The sequence below is a fragment of the Vigna unguiculata genome, chromosome 10, assembly GCF_037176805.1.
Source record: "Vigna unguiculata cultivar grain cowpea cultivar isolate G323 ecotype 2 chromosome 10, ASM3717680v1, whole genome shotgun sequence".
Taxonomy (NCBI): domain Eukaryota; kingdom Viridiplantae; phylum Streptophyta; class Magnoliopsida; order Fabales; family Fabaceae; genus Vigna; species Vigna unguiculata.
Genome location: NC_140801.1, coordinates 48,935,094 through 48,951,776, shown reverse-complemented (window position 1 = coordinate 48,951,776; position 16,683 = coordinate 48,935,094). Strand labels below are relative to the sequence as shown.

Genomic DNA, 16,683 nt, shown 5'->3' with positions numbered 1-16,683 from the left:
AATTATAACATAGCCCAATGTATAAAAAGCTTCAAGTGCAAGACACACAATTTTCATATTTTACAAAAAAGGTAAATATTTTTATATTTTGCAATAATTTTTGTAACACCAAGTACTTTTCCTTCTTAAATGCTAAAAGTACTATCTAGGCATGATTTCAAATGAAGAATGAATGGAGAAAAAAGTTAGTATTATGGACTGCAAAAGTATAAAGGGAACTACCTCACAAAACAAAACACAACAATTTGTGACTCATGACTCATGACCTTCTGTTACATATAATGTAACATATATATATATATATATATATATATATATATATATATATATATATATATATTACTTCTCTTTTTCACTTTTCATATGTTATGTGTTACAACTTCATTTGTCTGAGGCTCGGTGTTGCATGTTCTTCTTCTTCTTCAAGCACCAAACCTTTCATTTTTTTTTCTGAGTTTTCTGCAACAATTCTTCTCTCTGTAAGTATTTGTTCTCTTTAAGTTTACTTATGGTGTTGTTATATTTTTCAATTCCATAGATAATACATGTGTAGGTATGCATAATGTGTGTTTTCCACCACCCTTTCTTCATGCTTATGTCTCTTTCTTTTCTTCACTTCTTGTTTATTTTCTGTCCATAAAAGTTCATCACCGGGAAAATGATCATGCATCCTTTGAATTTGTAAAAGCTTTGTAAGAGAGAAAAAAGAAGAAGGAAGAAGGTGAAGAAAAAGGAATGGAAATTATAAATAAAACAGATTTTATACATTTTAGATGTTAGTGAGAGAGAATAAAGTATAGGTTTCATCATTAATTAGTGATATGATGTAATTTGAAAGGAAAAAGAATTGAGATGAGTTTATATGTGGTGTTTTAAAGAGAAGTACCTGAAAATCTTTACTCAACTGATAAAATTTATGGTTATACATTGACACAGAAAGAGAAAAAGTTTGTGTATAAATTATATATTAAATTCATGTTTATGATATTGTCTAATTTACCTATCAGACATTTTATAATAATAAGATAACAAATATCAATTATCTGATTTACATGAAAAATAGTTAATAAACATATAAATTATCCAATTTTTTTAAAAGTATGAATATGTTTTTAGTCCTTAAATTTTGACACAGAATTAGAATATGTTTTTATCTCAAATTATAATTTGTCAAACAATATTTTAATAATTCAGACTGACATTAAATTGTTTATATTATTTGATACATTCAACTCAAATGTTATCATGAAACATCATTTAATATAAAAAAAAAAAGAACAGATTAAAAAAATTATATTCATTTAATTTTAAAATTTGAAGTCAAAATATATCAAAATTTGGAAAAAAATAAATTTTAATTTTGTGTTCAAGTTTAAACTACAAAATTATTTAACCATTTTTTAAATAAAAACAAAGAATAAACTAAGGAAATTGAAAATATGTGCTAAAATATCAATTTTTATGTTTAAACTGTCCCCCTGTATATGAATAGTGCAGAAACTATGAAATGAATGAATCAATTCATTGAACAATCATGTTTCACAGAATACACACTACCAACTTTACATTCCTATGTTAATAATTTTCCTTTAGAGATGTGAAATCAAAGCATCTTTTTCAGGGACACGTGTGAATGAAAAATATGCATTCATAACTATTAATATTCTCTTTAAATTGGTCAGTTAATGTGAAATGAAAACCTCTTTCTATTACTTTAATGCATCTATTAATGTGAAATAATGTTTTTTCAAGACATTAATGCAATATTTTAGTGTTTGATTTAGCTGTTCATTGATTCAGATGCTTTAATATATACTTTTTCTATGCTACAGGGTTATTATAAATTAAAGCCACTCATGTATTAGTTAATGTTTCGTATGGTGATTAAAACTATTTATTTCAAAGCACATGCATGATAATTAAGAATAATATTCATTTGATAAATATTTTAAGTAATTTATTTATGTTGATAATTGAGTTGTCATTTGCAAATATACCATGGATTTAAAAGATGTGTAAGCAATGTTAATGATGCTAAATTCTAATTATTTATGTGATTACCATTTTAAGAATATACTAAATAATAATGCATCTCTTCACACTATCAATTTAAATTTATCATATATAACATTTTTGTTTGATTTTTTAAACTATTATTAAAACCGTATAGACTATAGTTTTTAATTGATCGAGAATATTATTTTTTTATTGTTTCGGTTCATGAAAATTAAAAAAATGACCCAATACATGTTCTTTGTTTGACTTATAAAAGAGTATTTATTTTTCTTACATATAAATATATTAAGAAGTAAACATATTTGTCTTTCACAACACTTTTACTTCTTAATTTTTTATTTTAAAAAGTCAAGGTGATTGATGAAATGCCATATATGGTCCACTTCCTTAATTATTTCCCAAATTAATTAATGTGTTTACACTATTTCCAGAATCCCACAATTTTATTAAGAATGATCCCTTTCACACTTATTACTCAATTGTTTATTAAGAATAATTGATTTTTTAGGAAAAACTATTTTTATTTTATAGAGGCAATTACTATCGTTTTTCCAACGGTAGACTATCGTATTAATCATGTTAAAATAATATATATATATATATATATATATATATATATATATATATATATATATATATATATATATATAAAGAATTTATTTATTTTTCATTACTTTTAAAAATGTGCCATTTTATTCAAATCGTTTGTCATCTAAAAACATTGAAGTGTTCCTTGGTGTGTTCTATTATTGTTAGTAGTATTTAGTTAATAAGTTCTCTCAAACCTCAAAACAAAAAATATTATTTAACAATGGTTAATTGTAAACTTAATATATAAAAAAATTATTTAATTAAATGCTTCATCATTGTATATACCATCACCACTTTTTATATCTTTTTTATTTTCTGAAGTGGATGAATAATTATAGATAATATAGGTACAGCCAAAACAGAACCAAATTTTATTTGTATACAAAGATCACATGATCTTCGTAAGAAATATATTATATTTAATATTAAGGGCATCATCACAACCTTTATACAGAAAAGATGCATTTGTGGCTGTAATTTTCTTTTATTTTTTCTCTCTCCATAGTGGAAAACATGACTCATTGTTTGTTCATAAGATCTTATTGACAACTTTTACATTAATTGACAAATTTTATTTTATTTTATGTATTACCTAGAAAACAAAAAAGTATAGTTACGTTATTTTTTATTTTGAAAAAGGACATATGAATATCCTTCCCTTTTACTTTTTTTCCTTATACTTTTTTATTTAGGGTAAGAATTCTGTATTTACTATTCACAAAACGTTAAGCAATGTTGACACGGAGAATAAAAATGAAATTACAAAAAAAAAAAAAAGAATATTCGTCTCAGAGTGATTTCCAATAGAAAATTATTTATTGATTCCTCAAAAAATCTTTTTAAGGTACTAACTAGTTAGCAAGATTCTTATACCATTTTTATTATTTCGATTAATTATAATAGTCTAGTAGATAATACTAAGTGTTTTCATTTTTTTTTTCTCTGTATCAAAACAAATTTACAACATACAAAAGAAAACATAGTTTCAGAACACTTTTTGTTGCAGAACACATACGAAAGTAGTATCAATAATGCAGTTGTAAAGTTTATGCTAAAAAAATGGACAAATATTTAAATCTTCGGTTGTTGCATTCACTTATATATATATATATATATATATATATATATATATATATATATATATATATATATATGTAAATTTGACTTTATTTTTATTTCTGATTGCGGGATTTCGAACAACAATGCATGTGAATCATGCATAACATCACTTATTATTGTAAATTAAATACTATACCTTTTGCTTCTCTTTATGCTCTATATATTCATCTCTGCAATCCATGGCATTCCTTCTTCATCTATTTTCCATATACCTCTTGTGATTCCATAATTGGTTAACTTTATCCCTCAACTTTGTCACAACGAATTTGTAGCCACAAAAAGAACATGGGTTTTTTCTATTCATTGAATTCTCCGAGTTCATGATGTGGAAACTTCTGCAAAAATAAGGAGCTCTTTTTCTTCTGAAAAGATAAGGGTATGTCACATGGTTTTCACTTTCTTTGCACAATTGCACTTCGTGAACAATAAGAAAGTTCAAAGCCAAAGGTAGCCTTTAAAAACAAAAGCCTTGTGATAACTTTCTATATTCTTCTTTTTAACGGTCAACTAACACAAACTGCATATACCTGTTTTTGTCTCATTTTCTTTGGTTTTTAAGACTCAGATTAATTACCCTTTACTGTAATTAACACCTTTTTAAACTTTTATTAAACAAATTGAATGTAAAATTTATTGCTTGGATGTATATTAAAAGCAAGACATTATTTCCACCATTAATTCTCTCACAAACACTTGAATGCAGGTAGCAAAGATCAGTTTCTGCTTGACTATATTTTACAGTATCTCAGATGGGATACTTATCACAACCATCAGAACATTCAAACATGAAACCAATCTCACTTGCAAAGATGGATGAAAATGAAGAATTATGTTCTTATGCTTCCTGGCTAGTAAGCTTCAAACTTTCATTTTCATACCAGTAAAATTTACTCAATATACTTAGTGATGGTTAAACTTATTCTCATACTCTGTAACTTATACATACATGGTGTATCTGCAAGATTTCAACCAATTATGCTTTGGTGTATCATGATCTATATGAATGGCTCAATAGTGCTGGCATTGATGTATATATATTGACCTCTCTTTCTGTGGTTGTTGTTCTCAATTATTATTGTTGTGGCTGAAAGGAAAAACATCCTTCTGTGTTGGACAATTTTGAGAAAGTGATGAGCGTTGCTGAAGGGAAAGAGATTGTTGTGTTTTTGGACTATGATGGAACACTCTCACCGATTGTAGATGACCCTGATAAAGCTTACATGAGTGATGTTGTAAGTGCTTTCTATAGGAAAATCAACACCACAAGAAAAACTTGTGGTGGCTTTTTGAGTCCTAACAAAGTTCTGTAGTTTTTGCTTTCGTTTTCTCAGAACTTAGTTGTCAATGTTGTATGGTTTGCATTTTGCAGATGCGTGCAGCTGTGCGTGAAATTGGTTATTGTTTTCCCACTGCCATTGTTAGTGGAAGGTGTAAGGATAAGGTAATCCACTCACACTCAACAGAACAAAAAGTGAACTATGCAGACATGAGACAACATCCTTATTTTGAGGATGCATTGTTTTTCAGTGCCTTGCATTTTCAGTGCATTTATTTTCTTCTTGACATGCAGGTGTATGAATTTGTGAAGTTAAGGAATGTTTACTATGCTGGAAGTCATGGTATGGATATATCAACTCCATCAGGGTCTTCAAAATGTGAAGATCAGAAGCATCAGATAAAGGGTGTTGATGAAAAGGTTTTTATATATGTTTCTCTTCTCTCTGTATTGTGTTGTGCCTACTGTTTGGACAAGACCACATCATAGTTAAAAAGGATAATAATGAGAGTTAATGATGCTTGTGACAATTTGATTTCGTCATTCATGTCTCATACTGTGTTACCTTTGTAGGGTAATCATGTTGTTCACTTTCATCCTGCAAAAGAATTTTTGCCAACCATTCAAGAGGTAACTCCTTTTCTGCTCAAAATGAAACAGTCATTTCTATAGCAGTTTCTTCTAACTTGCATTTAGAGTTACATATGAATAACTTGTCAATAAATATTGCAGAAGAAAAAATTAAATGAGAGTTTAATTCCAATATACAGCCATTTTAGAGGGTCTATTAATCATAAATCATTATTAATATCAATTTGAAAACAGTTATTGCAATATCAGTGTAAAAAAATATATAGACTATTAAATTATTAATTAAAGAAGGAAATAAGTCAAACATTTTTGCATAAAAAATTGTTCAACTTATTAACTTCAATTTTTTTCCATGAATAAACATTAATGAAGTTTCACAGTTGAAAGACTCTTATAAATTTTATTATATTGTGCCTTAAATTTCTCTCTTGCACATGTGAAGAGAATTGAATATGTCCATTAAATTTTCTTTTGCTCATGTTATGCGATGCAGATAATTAAGGTTTTGAAAGAAAATATAAGAAGGATAAAAGGCTCTATGATTGAGGATAACATGTTTTGTGTCACTGTACACTACCGGTGTGTGAAAAATGAAGAGGTATTATGACAAACACAAGATAGGCATATACAATATAAAACCATGAGGCTCATAATCTAAGCTTATGCAGTTGTGTTGCTTCACAAAATTGTAGGATATTAGTGTTCTGAGAGAAATGGTGGAGTCCACAATGAAATCTTACCCCAGTTTCCACATATCAAGTGGAAGAAAGGTACCAAAAAAAGATTGCCATTGATGAATACAAAAATGTTGGATTCTTAAACTTTACCTTCACCTTTGATCAGGTTATGGAGATACGTCCAAATGTAAACTGGGACAAAGGGTGTGCTCTTATGTATTTGCTTGACACTCTTGGCTTTGACAACTTTAACAATGTTCTTCCGATCTATCTCGGAGATGACAGAACTGATGAAGATGCTTTTAAGGTACGGTTTGATAAAGAAAAATTATATTCCGACTCCCGTCTCGACTCTTATCTTTTATTCTTTGACGTGATTTAGTGTGATCATTGATTCTTTTGAAAGAAAAAAATAATAATATATTAATCAATGACTCACATTAAACCACGTTAAAGAGTAAAGGGTGAAAGTCAATAAATGAAGTCATAGTATCATTCTCCGAATATATAAGATAGATAAAATGATAATGGAGGTTTTTTGTGGATGAAATGCATGTAGGTTATAAGACACATTGGACAAGGTTTTCCCATTGTTGTTTCTTCAATTGCAAAGGAGACTCAGGCTTCATATTCTCTGCGTGATCCTTCTGATGTGCTCGCTTTCTTGATTCGTTTAGCAAGATGGAAGAAGAACATGTTACACAAAACTAAGTAAACAACCTCAGAAGGGAAAAAAAATAGTGTAGGCTAATTTGGTGGTTTTAAATTTGACAAATTGGCCTATTTTTTTCATTTTTTATTTTGTAAAGGATAGAAGCATATAAAGATGATACTAACAAAATCATTTAGAAGATACAAAATTTAGTTTCATCTGTTTAGATTTCTATAAAGTGCAACTGATTCATATTTCTGTTTTCACTTTTGCTTTCTTCAACTCAAGTGCTCATTAAAGGAAACCTTTTACAGTAATTGTGTTAAAACTTTTGAAGCATAAGTTGAAAGTCTTACTTCAAATAAAAATATAAAATTATATGGTATATAAGAAAAACAAAAATTATGAACATTATATATGTCGCAAGTGGTGTTAAGTTTCTTATTTTCAATAATTCATACTCTAGACGTGATTAACCTCTTTTATCTGTATCATTTAACCAATGTTGTTTTACTTACTTGAATATTTTTGGGTTCGTAGTAAAATTAAAATAATGTGCGTTAAAGTCGATTTAAAAGGTAAAATAAGTAAAATACTTGTTCTAGACTCCAAAATAATAAAAACAAATTTAGTACTAATATTTATTTATTAAATTAGTTATAAATTATGTTTAAGAAAAAGATATTTCAATTTTTTTAGTATTAATATATTTTTATTAAATTAATTATAAAATTATGTTTAAAAATATGTATCAATTTTTCGTATTAGTATATCTTTATTAAATTAATTATATTTTTATATTTAAAAATTAAATTTAATAAAATTATCACCTGTGTTTTTTAATTTTTATTCGTATTAAACATGATATTTAAGAAGTTAAAATATTTTTTCAATAAATTATAATTTGTATAGAAAAGATAGAATGATTGGTTATTATAGTCATTATATTATCTTATCATCAATTCTAATTTCTATTTTTTTTATCTTTCTACAATTTTTTATATATATATATTAATTTCTTTTGAAATTTTGACAAATTTGATCCTTTAAATTTTATATGTTATATTTGTATATTAATTTTTTTATCCTTCTTTATTTTTAACGTGTTTTTCTCTATATTTGTGTTGTTATTGTTTTTATTTGATTTAATGAATTTGTATTAAGATTAGAGATACCATTTCATCCTCCGATAAACAAGAGATTATGAAATATGTTATGAACATGAATTTAAATGAAAAAAAAATGAAAATTAAATAAACTTAATTACAAAAATTTAATAGATGACTTTATATAAAAAATTTTAATGAATAAATTTTAATTAAAAGACTTCTTTAAATCGCCCTTGTTTTGGTCTATGAGTTAAAAAGTGCATTGAAATAAAAATTTAGAACAATGAACGAATGTGTGACTACAATTAGCAATCAAATAAGTAATTAAAAAATATAATAAAAGAAAAAAAATATAAATAACAAGAATAAGTTGAAGTTAACTTTTTCTATAAAAGTTTTGGTAATTTTATACGATATCTTTTATCATATTACTATATTAGTCATATAAAAAAGTACTACGTATAAGAGTTAATATATTGAGCTCTAATCCTTAATGATTATACAATTTATAATATACATTAGAAATAGTATATCAGAAATAATATGTTATGTTATTAGACTTAATTTCTTGTGACAAATAAATAACTATGCAACTATTTAAATATATAAGATATTTAAAAAAGTAACATGATAGATAAAATTATTAATTGTCTTACATAAATGCCATTATTTTTTATTAATTGTCTTAAAAATATTAAATAATAAATCTTATCAATAATTATTTGAATTGAGTTTTTAATTATTAATAATTGGACTTGAATGAAAAACCAAGTTGGATGATACAAAGTACGTTTAAAATTTTCCCTTTAAGATTTTAAATTTTTAATAATTACGTATAGTAATCGTTTAAAATTAAGGAGGGTTGGTAAAGGAAATTTAGTATTTGAATAAACAATGTAACTTTGTGTATTCAATCACCATTGGTCAGAAATATCATTATTCATTATTCAAAATAAATTTATATGTTAAAAACATTATTGGAAATATTATTTTAAGTATTAAAATGCGGAATAAATTATATAATTTATAAAGTTAAATAAATATTCACTTTGATAATTTTAACATTTGAGTGAATTTTCGGTTGAATGTCTAAATTTATGTAATAATGTAAATCATACAAAATTAGCATAAACAATTATTACCAATTCAAAACCTATTGAATATTTATTGTAGGTCTTAATGAATATATTTTTTTTCAAACAAAGACAACAGAGAAAGAAAAACACATTTGAGTCCTATTTTCATATTCTGTTATTTATTTCTACGAATGTCAAAAGACTCTATGATTGAATACATGTTTTCGTATTTAAATTAATTGTATTAATTCCACTTTTGCACAGTAATTTATTTTTTTCCATGAATGTTTTTTTTGGTTGAACGTACTTCAAAATGCGATTCTTTTTTAAGAAAACAAATTATATTTTCAATTACTATTTGTATTATTTTTTTAAAATATTGGAATATAATTTTTCATTTAAATTTGTTTCAATCTTTACATTTCTAGCTCTATAAATTATAAGTCTACATTTTCATATCTCATAAACACCTCCAATTAAAAGGAAAATAGTCGATTTTCACATTTCCTTATCATAATTTTTAAAATTTAGTACGAAACATTACGAACTTTCATATATTAAGACATTCTTCAAATTTTGAAGAAAAACAAGGGTGTTCAAAAAGAAAATCTAAATCCTTAAACCCTAATTCCCTGCACAAAACCCTCGTTGGTTCTAACTTCGAAACGCACCCACACAAACACACACTCTATCTATATCTTTTTCTGCTGCCATGCATACAAAGCTGTTAACCCAAATTCGTCTTCTTCATCCCCTTATTCCCATGAAGCCTCGCACTCTTCCTCTTCTCTCACGCGCCTTTTTCTTCCCTCCCTCCAAGTTTCTCCGAAGCGCACCGTTTAAAGCTCGCGCCTTTTCCTCCCGGGTCCACGCTCACGCCCGCGACAAGCTTCCGGTTCGCCCCTCCAAGAGCCTCGTCGACGACGAGGCTGACCTCAGCGATTGGGTCGATGATTTGCGGACCGGCCGGGTCGACCGCTTCTCCAAGCGGTTCAGCAGCGACGACGATGAGGACCGAAAATTCCCGCCGCCGCGGAGGAACAACAATAGGGCTTCCACCAATTTGGGGAAGAGGAGGGGCGAGGATTTGCGGAGGGGAAGGCAGAATGTGGGCGCGAGGAGAAAGTTTCAACCGAGGAGTGACGACGATGAGGAAGTGGTGGAGAGTGGAAGGAAGCTCAAGGGAGGTGGCGTTGGAGCGTTTCTCAGCGAAGATGAAAGTGAAGATGAAGAGAGTGATGGGAGTGAGGAGGAGGAGATATTGAACAAGAGTAGAACCGCTTTGTTTGGTCAACAAAACGGTCTGAACCGGAGGACGGTTGAACCGACTCCTAGACCATCTTCTCCTGGAGGTTCTGATTCTTATCTGAGTGAATCAAGGTGTGTTCATTATACCATTAATGTTTCTGTTATGCTACTTGGAGTAGTTTTGGAGTATGTTTGAACAAATTCCTCCGTTAAACATTTTTAGAAGAGAAAGAATGATAATAAAAAGTATAATTACAAGTTAAGATATGTTTATGTGAAGCTTGTCTGAACATGCTCTAGGTGTTTATTTCTTTGCTTATATGAATGTATCGAGTCTGTTGGTTATTGTTGCACAGTATACTTGTTTGGCTAGCTGATACGGGGTTACTTTAGTTGGTAGTACATGTTTGAAAAGTGTATGTAGACTTGAGTTGACAAAATGAACCCAGTTTGCTGGAATTTATTAATGTAGGCCTTGAGTTAAGCTGAATTAAGTGTGGCCTCTTTAGCGTGTTCTGATGATGCTCTGGTCCAGGATTAACTCTCCCCCTCTTCCAAACCTGCAAAGCCCTAGGAAAGCTGGGCTTTCATTGGGGTTGGGCTTCAGTTTGATTATCCAAATTGAATTTGGATTTTTTGACTTGACCACTGACTGCTCTCAACGCGTATTGGACTGAGTTGCCTGTCTTGCTATCTTTCAAATTGTGAGCTTTGAGAACTGGAACAAAGTTAAAAAGAAAGGGAGGAGAGGGTGTCTATTTTTCAATACAGTTTTTTTCTAGATTGAATGGATATTGTCTTCTTTGTGTAATTGGTGGGATTATGCAATTGTACTTACTGGGTAGTTGTTGTTCCATACCTTCCATGCATGAATTTGGAAATTGGTTATGGATACTCTCATGTTGGGCACATGTTAAATGTCAGTTATCTTGTATTTATAGAGGGATAGGAATGAAATTGATACAAAGAGAAAGGTGAGCCTTTTGCTTTTGTATATTTGTGATGTTTATCGAATGTACACTGGCATATACTTTAATCTTATTATGTTACGCTGCCTTTGAGTTATGAATGTTTGATTTTTGTGGTATGATGCCACAGATTTGACCAATGTTCAGTCTCCCAGCTGTCACTTAAAGGAGTAAAGGATGCTGGATATGAGAAAATGACAGTCGTGCAAGAGGCTACTCTTCCAGTAATTCTAAAAGGTTGGTCTTTTTTGCTTGGCCATGGAGAATGGAACAATAAGAAAACAATTTTAACATATAATGTTTTTTTTTATGGGTATGTTTTGCCTGTTTGTAAGAGATGTCATGTCATATGATTCTGTCAAACCCTCTGACCTTTTCTTCTCTTCCTTTTTGTGTGGGGGTTATGATTTTTGTTGCAAATATCATTCTATGTTAAGAATCTATATTTAAATTATTAGACTATTCCTAATATATAATATTAAACAAGAAAGGAATTTATTCCAGCTTTGGTCCACATTGTTCTCATATTTCTTGAGTTTATTTATTATTGGGGCACTTATTCCAATTAACATTTTTAGGTAAGGATGTCCTTGCCAAGGCCAGGACAGGCACCGGAAAAACAGTAGCATTTTTGGTAAGTCTCTTGATTTGTGTTTGCCAGAGTGAATTGGTGGTTAATTGCCTCTTTGTTATTGGAATGTTTCTTCATATTCCTTTATGGGTGACAATTAATGTAAGAAATATTTGACACAAGGGATACATTTTGAAATTTGTAAAGTACTTCATTGGATCACTCTGCTTAATTTCGTGGGCTTTTGAATCAGAGCTGGATATTTTATCATGACAATTGGGCAATTCTTGCTTCTATTTTCTTTTCAATTGTTTTTTTAAGCATGGTGGCTGCTCTAACTTTTTTTAAGTGGTCTGCGGTGGGAATATTAAAGAATATTCTATGTTGATCAACAGATGCCTTTAAAGATTTTAAAATACTGATTTTAGTGTCTAATAAAAGAAAACACAAAATGGTCTACTTGAGCTTCAACAAAATAGCACAATCGTTGAGCTAGAGTTATGGATAATTTTTTACTTGATAAATAGTAATTTTTTACTATGCTTAATTTTTGAAGTGTTTTTATTCAGCTTCCATCAATTGAAGTTGTGGCGAAGTCACCTCCAAGTGATCGTGATCACAGGCGGCCACCAATTTCTGTTCTTGTCATATGCCCAACTCGAGAACTTGCAAGTCAGGCTGCTGCAGAGGCCAATAAACTGCTGAAGTATCATCCTACCATTGGTGTTCAAGTTGTGATTGGAGGCACAAGACTTGCTTTAGAACAGAAACGAATGCAAGCAAACCCTTGCCAGGTAAACTCTTCTCATTGCTACCAAAGTTTATTTTATGCTGTTATTAGTTACTGTACGCCTCCATATGACCCATGGTCAAATAAATGAAAATAGTCTGAAATATCCCTACGCTACTAAACAGTTTTGATATAAATACGCTGAGCATATTCTTGTTGGCACATTTATGTTCCAGCCGTCACAAATTATAGGATCTTTTGTTCTTTTTTCAACTGAACATATTAGATTATAACTTATTTTTATCATCATCATAAGTTTCTTTACTAATTTCTGTTAAACATTAAGAGACAAAGAGAAACAAATTTATGTTGGTGATAAGTGTTTTAGCAAAAGATTTTATGAGTATCACCTGAGGGTAGCCTAAAACTAGTCATCTTGATATTTTAATATGATTGAAGGCTTTTGATCTATTATTTATTTGCTTCCTCAACCTTATGTAGCTAACTACTAACTAGTTTTCTAGACTTTGTTGATGGAGTATTTAGTTGTGATAATAAGGCCACATGTTCTGTTCGCGTACATTGTTAAGTTCCATTTGCATGCTGTACAGATCCTTGTTGCTACTCCTGGAAGGCTTAGAGATCATATTGAAAATACTGCTGGTTTTGCAACTAGGCTTATGGGTGTGAAGGTTTTGGTGCTTGATGAAGCTGATCATTTACTTGACATGGGATTTCGCAAAGACATTGAGAGGATAATTTCTGCTGTCCCTAAACAACGACAAACTCTTATGTTTTCTGCCACAGTTCCAGAAGAGGTATGTCTTTTTTTACCTTTTTATTTTATGGTTGTTTCTTGTTTAGAAAATATAGAAGTATTCAGCTTATTCTGGTATTAATATTTTTGCAAAGGTGCGTCAAGTTTGTCACATTGCTTTGAGAAGGGATCATGAATTTATCAATACAGTTCAAGAGGGTTCTGAGGAGACACATTCACAGGTAATTGTTTACAATTCACCTAAATAACTACCGAGGTACTTGCATAATGAATGTGCATTTGCATGAACCAGCATATAATATCTTTTTATGATATTTATTTATAGAGTTTTTAATCATTTCAGGTCCTCCAGAAGCATTTAGTTGCCCCATTGGACAAGCATTTCCCTTTACTATATGTTCTTCTGAAGGACCACATTGCAGATGATGTTGATTACAAGGTATGTTTTCCAATATACACCTGTATTACCTTTTTTTTGGTACTTTTGCTTCAGCGCATATAACATGGTTAACAAGCAAGATAATAATTTTTTATTGCTCTATTTCTAGTTAAATTCTATGTGATTAGACAACAAAAGATTTTACATTTTCAATCACATTTCATATATTTTACGAAGATATGTAATGTAGCTATTGGTTTATCAGGTTCTTGTTTTCTGCACAACTGCTATGGTCACTAGACTTGTTGCTGAACTTCTTGGTGAGTTGAACTTGAATGTGAGAGAAATCCATTCAAGAAAGCCTCAGAGTTATAGAACCAGAGTCTCTGAGGAATTTCGGAAGTCAAAGGGTCTCATCCTGGTTACTTCAGATGTATCTGCTCGTGGAGTTGATTATCCAGATGTCACTCTTGTTATACAGGTAATACATACAGAACATTGGGTCATTACACATTTGTATGGCGTCTTGTGCTGCTCTGCTTGCAATACACATTCCAAATATTATTCTGATAATTGTAGCTATCACCCCTTACAAACCATAATAACAGGCATCCTAGAATGCTTTATGGATTATATTTTCTATGTTTTAACTTTTTATCATGAAAACCAATGAATATTTGAAAGAATGCTCACTACATTATACGTTTGCTGAAAGACGACACCTGTTGGCATTGTTGAGAAGTTAAAACACAGGCTTAATATGATAAAAGTAATTATTTTGTTTCCTGGTTCTTACATTTGTCAAATGGGCAGGTTGGTTTGCCAACAGATAGAGAACAATATATACATCGCCTGGGTAGAACGGGCCGAAGAGGGAAAGAAGGGCAGGGCATACTGCTGCTGGCTCCTTGGGAAGAGTTCTTTTTATCTACTGTAAAAGATTTGCCTATCGAGAAAGTTCCCGTGGTACCTTCAGTTGATCCTGATACTAAGAGAAAGGTATATTACTATTCAGTGGAGACATATTTTCAAATCAAAACCTTATTTTAGAATTGTAGTCCCTTTGATGGTAAGCCCTTGCGCTTGCATATCTGTTCCTAAGTTGATAAAATCTTCGCTTCAGTCTCCAATTTTAGGTGGTGTTCACCGTGGCCCTTTTCTACTATTTTTCCACTTTTGTTCCTTTGGTGGTTGGCGCTTGTCATTTTAGGTCCTAACTTATAAATCAAAACCTCATTTTAGAATTTTAATCCATTTGATAGTAAGCGCTTGTCATATCAGTTCCTAACTTTTGATAAATCCTTCGTGTCAGTCTCCAATTTTAAGTGTTGTTCATTGTAGTCCTTTTCTACTATTTTTCCACTTTTGTTCCTTTGATGGTTGGCGAATGTCATTTTAGTTCCTAACTTATAAAATCTTCTCTTTACTCTTCAATTTTTCAAAGTCTTATGCAATAAATGACAAGACTACAATAAATGTCTTGTTGAAAAAGAACTGTTAGAATTAGTGTGCAAGCCATTAGTTCAAGAGTGTAGCAGTGTTAGAGGGCATGCTTTTAATGGTCTGTTCGTGCAAAACTACCACTTACGATTCACGACTCTTGCTTACACGCTTGACCTTGTTTTCACCCGCCAATGTGAGACTCATTATCCAACATTAGCTTGGACTTCTGTTCCTTTTCTCAAGTTCTATAAAGTTCGTATTAATTTTATTTCCATTCCATCTCGTGTTTTGGCATGTTTATCAACGAATCAATTTTGGTGTTTACAGGTAGAAAAAGCTCTATCCCATGTGGATATGAAGAACAAAGAAGCAGCATATCAGGCATGGCTTGGTTACTACAATTCGAACAAGAAAGTGGGGCGTGACAAGTTTAGGCTAGTGGAGCTTGCAAACGAGTTTAGTCGAAGCATGGGGCTTGATAACCCTCCAGCCATTGCTAAGCTGGTTCTTGGCAAGATGGGCCTCAGGAATATCCCTGGTTTACGTGCCAAATAACTTATTCTTTCCATTCAATTTCTGATAACTCATGTGAAATATGTATTTTTTTTAGTTAAAATGCTCTTTCATATCATAATTAATTGTAAGTCTGGAGACATCAAAATTTCAATCACATATACATCGTCCATTATGTGTTTATCTTGGCTATTGTACTTCTTAATGACTCGGATTTGCTTCTTTTTCTACTTTGATATGATAATCCTTAACTTTTCAATTAATCTCTAAATACATTATTCCCATTTTAAATGAATCAAACCCCTTGATGTTGCATTAGGGAGAAGGGAGAAATCAATTTCCCAAGTAAAATGCTTAAAGCGTTTTATTTTTTTTTGTTTTGCAGGGTTATCTTGGTTGAACCCAACTTCAGCCATCTAACTTTGAATTCCTTGTTTGAAGGCTGTTTTTACTACTTTGATATGCTAAAGCTTTGTTTTGTTTGTTTGAATGGAAGTAGGAGACAGCAAAGTGGGAAGAAAAATGGAGAATCCCATTGTCTGAGGCAAAAGTGGAAAGATGAGAAGAGAATAAGCTGAGATTTACAGAATATGAAAGTGATTGGTGAACCTTCTCCACTTATTTCACACTTCTTTAGACAATATGTTACTATAATATTGATAGAGTGATATATGATATAATAAGAATAAATAAATAGACAAAAATTAGAACTAATAAAGTGTTTGTATATTATGATTTTATTTTATAACAAAGTAATAGAATTCTCTTGACACTTCCCTTTTTTACAGTAACAAGACAAATAGTGTTTTATTTTATATAAGGATTAAAACCTTTATTTTTATTTTTCTTTTCTTTTTATTTCAGTGCAAACAACTTAAAATAGAAGCTATTTTGTTATGTTTTACTTTTTCTCTTTTATTTATTTTTTGTTACTTCTTACATCCAA

The 16,683-nt window shown here is 30.2% G+C and overlaps 2 protein-coding genes across 6 annotated transcripts; both read left to right on the top strand.

The window, feature by feature from the left end:
• The first annotated feature begins 347 nt into the window (after nt 1–347).
• LOC114167285 (putative trehalose-phosphate phosphatase 3) lies at nt 348–7,176 on the top strand. Of its 5 annotated transcripts, none has more exons than XM_028052328.2 (10): nt 348–479; nt 4,430–4,577; nt 4,818–4,958; nt 5,096–5,167; nt 5,297–5,422; nt 5,576–5,632; nt 6,087–6,191; nt 6,286–6,363; nt 6,437–6,577; nt 6,830–7,176. In XM_028052328.2, exons 2-10 carry the CDS (start codon nt 4,476–4,478, stop codon nt 6,983–6,985), a joined length of 978 nt encoding a protein of 325 aa, XP_027908129.2. In that variant the 5' UTR covers nt 348–479; nt 4,430–4,475; the 3' UTR covers nt 6,986–7,176. The 5 variants fall into 5 exon arrangements, with proteins under 5 accessions (XP_027908129.2, XP_027908128.2, XP_027908130.2 ...); XM_028052327.2 differs by lacking the exon at nt 348–479 and adding an exon at nt 3,905–4,102; XM_028052329.2 differs by lacking the exon at nt 348–479 and adding an exon at nt 3,905–4,173.
• Nucleotides 7,177–9,713: 2,537 nt separating this feature from the next.
• LOC114167243 (DEAD-box ATP-dependent RNA helicase 31-like) lies at nt 9,714–15,920 on the top strand. Its single transcript, XM_028052265.2, has 10 exons — nt 9,714–10,487; nt 11,454–11,560; nt 11,902–11,957; nt 12,464–12,688; nt 13,236–13,442; nt 13,537–13,623; nt 13,746–13,841; nt 14,047–14,262; nt 14,595–14,780; nt 15,552–15,920. The coding sequence occupies exons 1-10, from the start codon at nt 9,820–9,822 to the stop codon at nt 15,777–15,779; spliced, it is 2,076 nt and encodes a 691-aa protein (XP_027908066.1). The 5' UTR covers nt 9,714–9,819; the 3' UTR covers nt 15,780–15,920.
• The last annotated feature ends 763 nt before the right edge of the window (nt 15,921–16,683 follow it).

Excerpts from the sequence above, each read along its gene's own strand:
- LOC114167243 (XM_028052265.2), top strand. The coding sequence starts at position 9,820 with ATGCATACAAAGCTGTTAACCCAAATTCGTCTTCTTCATCCCCTTATT. Across the intron at positions 13,624-13,745 it reads CTGAGGAGACACATTCACAG|GTCCTCCAGAAGCATTTAGT; the intron begins GTAATTGTTTAC and ends TAATCATTTCAG. Across the intron at positions 13,842-14,046 it reads CAGATGATGTTGATTACAAG|GTTCTTGTTTTCTGCACAAC; the intron begins GTATGTTTTCCA and ends TTGGTTTATCAG.
- LOC114167285 (XM_028052328.2), top strand. The coding sequence starts at position 4,476 with ATGGGATACTTATCACAACCATCAGAACATTCAAACATGAAACCAATC. Across the intron at positions 5,423-5,575 it reads TAAAGGGTGTTGATGAAAAG|GGTAATCATGTTGTTCACTT; the intron begins GTTTTTATATAT and ends TTACCTTTGTAG. Across the intron at positions 6,364-6,436 it reads ACATATCAAGTGGAAGAAAG|GTTATGGAGATACGTCCAAA; the intron begins GTACCAAAAAAA and ends ACCTTTGATCAG.